This window comes from Babylonia areolata, chromosome 19 (genome assembly GCF_041734735.1).
Source record: "Babylonia areolata isolate BAREFJ2019XMU chromosome 19, ASM4173473v1, whole genome shotgun sequence".
NCBI lineage: Eukaryota > Metazoa > Mollusca > Gastropoda > Neogastropoda > Buccinidae > Babylonia > Babylonia areolata.
Genome location: NC_134894.1, coordinates 9038436 through 9043435, shown reverse-complemented (window position 1 = coordinate 9043435; position 5000 = coordinate 9038436). Strand labels below are relative to the sequence as shown.

General features: G+C 45.4%; 1 protein-coding gene across 1 annotated transcript in view; it reads left to right on the top strand.

Moving 5' to 3' along the window:
* Positions 1–5000, top strand: part of LOC143293998 (prominin-1-A-like) — a 37230-nt gene that overhangs the window by 23991 nt on the left and 8239 nt on the right. The window contains exon 18 of the mRNA XM_076605392.1: positions 2051–2200. Coding sequence (XP_076461507.1) covers positions 2051–2200 — 150 coding nt within the window. The remainder of the gene's footprint in view (positions 1–2050; positions 2201–5000) is intronic.

Below are 5000 nucleotides of genomic sequence, written 5' to 3'. Positions count from 1 at the left end.
ATATATATATATATATATATATATATATATATATATATATATATATATATATATATATAACAAAGTTGAAAACCAACACCTATTTTGTTAAGCAAAAAGAAAAACAGAAAACAAAATCTGAATTTCCGCTGCCATCCGACAGCTTGGTCACAGACTACACGGATAAGATTTCTGTTACATATAAAAATGGAACACATACCCAGGCTCACACCTTCCGCTACCAGTTCCGTTCAAGGACAATAACGAAATCATTTTCATCTTCCTTTCTTGCACATTCATTTTTTTTCCGGAACCCCTTTCCCACAACAAATCAGTATCAGTATCAGTAGCTCAAGGAGGCGTCACTGCGTTCGGATAAATCCATATACGCTACACCACATCTGCCAAGCAGATGCCTGACCAGCAGCGTAACCCAACGTGCTTAGTCAGGCCTTGAGAAAAAAACAAACAAACAAACAAACGAACAACAACAACAACAACAAAATATCCAACAACAATGCCAGTCCTTATTTTCTTAAACCACCATCATCGTAATAATGTTCTGTTATTACAGAACGGACTTGTCAAGAGTTCAGTTTCCTTCTCAATACATCTTCTCTTGCTTCCCTCAAATGGAATGTCACAACAGACTGCTGGAAACACCCCCCCCCCCCCCCCCCAAACCCCCATGCAACCAGCCCCCCCACAACAAATATAATCACGAACACATTCTTACCAGTGAGTTTGCAGATGTTTAGTTTCAGTTTCAGTTTCAGTAGCTCAAGGAGGCGTCACTGCGTTCGGACAAATCCATATACGCTACACCACATCTGCCAAGCAGATGCCTGACCAGCAGCGTAACCCAACGCTCTTAGTCAGGCCTTGAGAAAAAAAAATATATAGATAAGCTTACATAAATAAATAAATAAATAATAATTATGATATTAAAAAAAAAAAGAAAAAAAGGTAGTAGTAATGAAAATAATAATGGAATAATAATAATAACAATAAATAAATAATTAAATAAATAAGAACAATGATGATAAATAAGCAAATAAATGTAAAACATGAAGACACACATTCACACATACACCCACACATGCATAACAGATATGCACCAAACACGCAGTTTCACAGATATGAAAACACAGTCAAATACATATAAACGTACATGAGCTCCAACACACACACACACACACACACACACACACACATTACCCTGCACCTCCTCTACCCCCCTCTTCCACACACTCATTTCTAGTCTATGTATCGCAGCTTCCACGGCACACACACACACGCAGATGTTTAGCGTGCAGGATAAGTCCACTCGCCTTGAAGCGTCCTTGAATCTGAAACTGAAACTGCAGTATCTGTACAAGTTTCACGTTGCTGTTGTTGTTGTTGTTGTTTGTTGTTGTTTGCAGTCACGAGGTCTGACCCGCGGGTTATGCGTAGTTTATGCGTACGTCAGGTACTGGTCCTGTTTTTTTTTTTTTTTTTTTTTTTTTCTTTCAGAGCGAATGTAGTGTAGCATATATACAGGGATCAATGTTTACATCGCTGTGGCACCTCCTTGAAACTGAAAACTGAAACTGAAACTGTGAGCATCGGAACAAGCTGTATGTTGCTGTTGCTTGTTTTTTTGTCATTTCATGATGAACGTTATATTGTTTTGTTTTGTTTTTTGTTTTTGTTTTCTTCTTTGGTATGGCTTTCAAAGCCTGAGCAGGGCGTTATATTTGTGGTGCGAAGGCGAGGCATCAACTCAATATTATTATTATTATTATTATTATTATTATTATTATCATTATTATTATTATTATTATTATTCAACAGATGTGTTGTGGCGCATAATAATGGATCAATCCTCACGTTTTGAGGACTGCTTGAAAACTTAAAAATCAAAGACCTTATATATATATATATATATATATATATATATATATATATATATATATATATATATATATATATATATATATGGTATACTATAGGTATACTGCACAAGCTTCTTGTTACCGTTGACGGTGTTGTTGATGTTGTTGTTGTTGTTGTTGTTCGTTGTCCACAGTATCTGAGCGGCCTGGACGAGAACCTGAACAACATCAGCAACGTGGACATCAGCAGCTACAAGGTGCTGACGCCGGCCATGGAGCAGGCCCTGACCAACCTGCAGAACTCCGGCATCAACTCCATCAACTTCACCGACATCGACAACCAGGTCAGTGAGGGAGGGTGGGAGGGATAGAGGAAAGGGGGGGGGGAGGCAGAGAGGGAACTAGTGGCATCAAGACGTTTGAAAACAAGAGAACGCTGGCCATTAAGGAGAAAAACGTGAGCGAAGGAAGCAGGGCTCAACTTCTGGAGACGTTTTCCCTTGCAACACCTGTGGGAAGTGCTGCGCATCCAGAATCGGCCTCTTCTCCCATAATTATGAGGACACACACCGACAGATAAGCCTGCCTGCCTACTCATCCGTCGGACCGACGGGAGACTCCATCACGAGGGAGAGAGAGAGAGAGAGAGGGGAGGAAGGGAGAGAGAGGTAGAGGTAGAGAGAAGTGGAGAGAGAGAGAGAGAGAGGGAAGAGAGATAAAGAGGGAGAGAGAGAGAGAGGGGGGGGGGAGGGAAGAGATGAAGAGGGAGAGAGAGGGGGAAAAGAGGGGGAGACGGGGGGAAGGGGGATAAAGAGGGTGAGAGAGGGGGTAGAGAGATAAAGAGGGTGAGAGAGGGGGTAGAGAGATCAAGAGGGAGAGAGAGGGGGAAGAGAGGGGGAGGGAGGCAGTGAGAGATTAGAGGGAGAGAGAGAGGGGAGGGAGGCAGAGAGACATTAGAGGGAGAGAGAGAGGGGAGGGAGGCAGAGAGAGATTAGAGGGAGAGAGAGAGGGGAGGGAGGCAGAGAGAGATTAGAGGGAGAGAGAGAGGGGAGGGAGGCAGAGAGAGATTAGAGGGAGAGAGAGGGGGAAGAGAGGCAGATAGAGATTAGAGAGAGAGAGAGAGGGAGGGAGAGAGGGAGGGAGAGGTTAGAGAGAGAGAGGGGGTGGAGCCGGAAAGGGGGGGGGGTAGAGGGAATGAGAGGGGGATCGGGGGGGGGGGGGGAGAGGGTGAGATTGAGGGAGAGAGAGAGTTGGGATAAGGGAGGCAGTGACATACAGAGCCAAGGGGAGAAAAATCGAGAATGAAGGACAGAGAAAGAAAGCGAGGTAGAGGGAGAGAGAGGGGGAAGGGAGGCAGAGAGAGATAGAGGGAGAGAGAGGGAGGGAGAGGTTAGAGAGAGAGGGGGTGGAGACAGAGAGGGGGAAGGGAGGCAGAGACAGATAGAGGGAGAGAGAGGGGGAAGAGAGGCAGAGAGAGATAGAGGGAGAGAGAGGGGGGAGAGAGGCAGAGAGAGGTAGAGGGAGAGAGAGGGAGGGAGAGGTTAGAGAGAGAGGGGGTGGAGACAGAGAGGGGGAAGGGAGGCAGAGAGAGGTAGAGGGAGAGAGAGGGGGAAGGGAGGCAGAGAGACATTAGAGGGAGAGAGAGAGGGGAAGAGAAGCAGAGAGAGATAGAGGGAGAGAGAGGGGGAAGAGAGGCAGAGAGAGATAGAGGGAGAGAGAGGGGGGAGATAGGCAGAGAGAGATTAGAGAGAGAGAGAGGGAGGGAGAGAGGGAGGGAGAGGTTAGAGAGAGAGGGGGTGGAGACAGAAAGGGGGGGGGGATAGAGGGAATGAGAGGGGGACGCGGGGGGAGGGGGGGGGCGCAGAGGGTGAGATTGAGGGAGAGAGAGTGGGGGAAAGGGAGGCAGTGACATAAATTATAGAGCCAGGGGGAGAGAAATCGACAATGAAGGACAGAGAAAGAAAGCGGGAGGAAGGGGGACAGAAGGGGGGGGGGCGAGGGGGGTTTGTGGAGGGACAGAGAGACAGATGGAGAGTGAGAGAAAGAGAGAGAGAGAGAGAGAGAGAGAGAGAGAGAGAGAGGAATCAAGTGTGTTTACTGCTGAACAACGTCGTGTGTTTAGTGTGTTAGCAATTGAACCATGTTGTCTGTTCACAGTTGAACCATGTTCTACGTTTACAGTTGAACCAAGACGTATAATTATTTACAGCTGAACCATGTTGCCTGTTAACAACTGAACCGAGTTGTCTTTTTACAGCTGAACCGTGATGCGTGTTTACATCTGACCCATGTTTATTTACAGTAATTCTACGCTGTATGTTTACAGATGAACCCATGTTGACTGTGTGTTTACAGCTGAACCATGCTGACTGTGTGTTTCCAGCTGAACCATGTTGACTATGAACCATGTTGACTGTGTGTTTACAGCTGAACCATGCAGACTGTGTGTTTCCAGCTGAACCATGTTGACCGTGTGTTTTCAACTGAACCAATGCTGACTATGTGTTTACAGCTGAACCATGCTGACTATGTGCTTACAGCTGAACCATGTTGACCGTGTGTTTACAGCTGAACCATGTTGACTGTGTGTTTACAGCTGAACCATGCTGAGTGTGTGTTTACAGCTGAACCATGTTGACTGTGTGTTTACAGCTGAACCATGTTGACTGTTTTTACAGCTGAACAATGCTGTCTGTGTGTTTACAGCTGAACCATGTTGAGTGTGTGTTTACAGCTGAACCATGCTGAGTGTATGTTTACAGCTGAACCATGTTGACTGTGTGTATACAGTTGAACCATGTTGACTGTGTGTTTACAGCTGAACCATGCACACTGTGTTTACAGTTGAACCATGCTGACTGTGTGTTTACAGCTGAACCATGTTGACTGTGTGTATACAGTTGAACCATGTTGACTGTGTGTTTACAGCTGAACCATGTTGACTGTGTTTACAGCTGAACCATGTTGACTGTATGTTTACAGCTGAACCATGTTGACTGTGTGTTTACAGCTGAACCATGTTTACTGTGTTTACAGCTGAACCGTGCAGACTCTGTGTTTACATCTGAACCATGTTGACTGTTTGTTTACAGCTGAACCATGTTGACTGTGTGTTCACAGCTGAACCATGTTGACTGTGTGTTT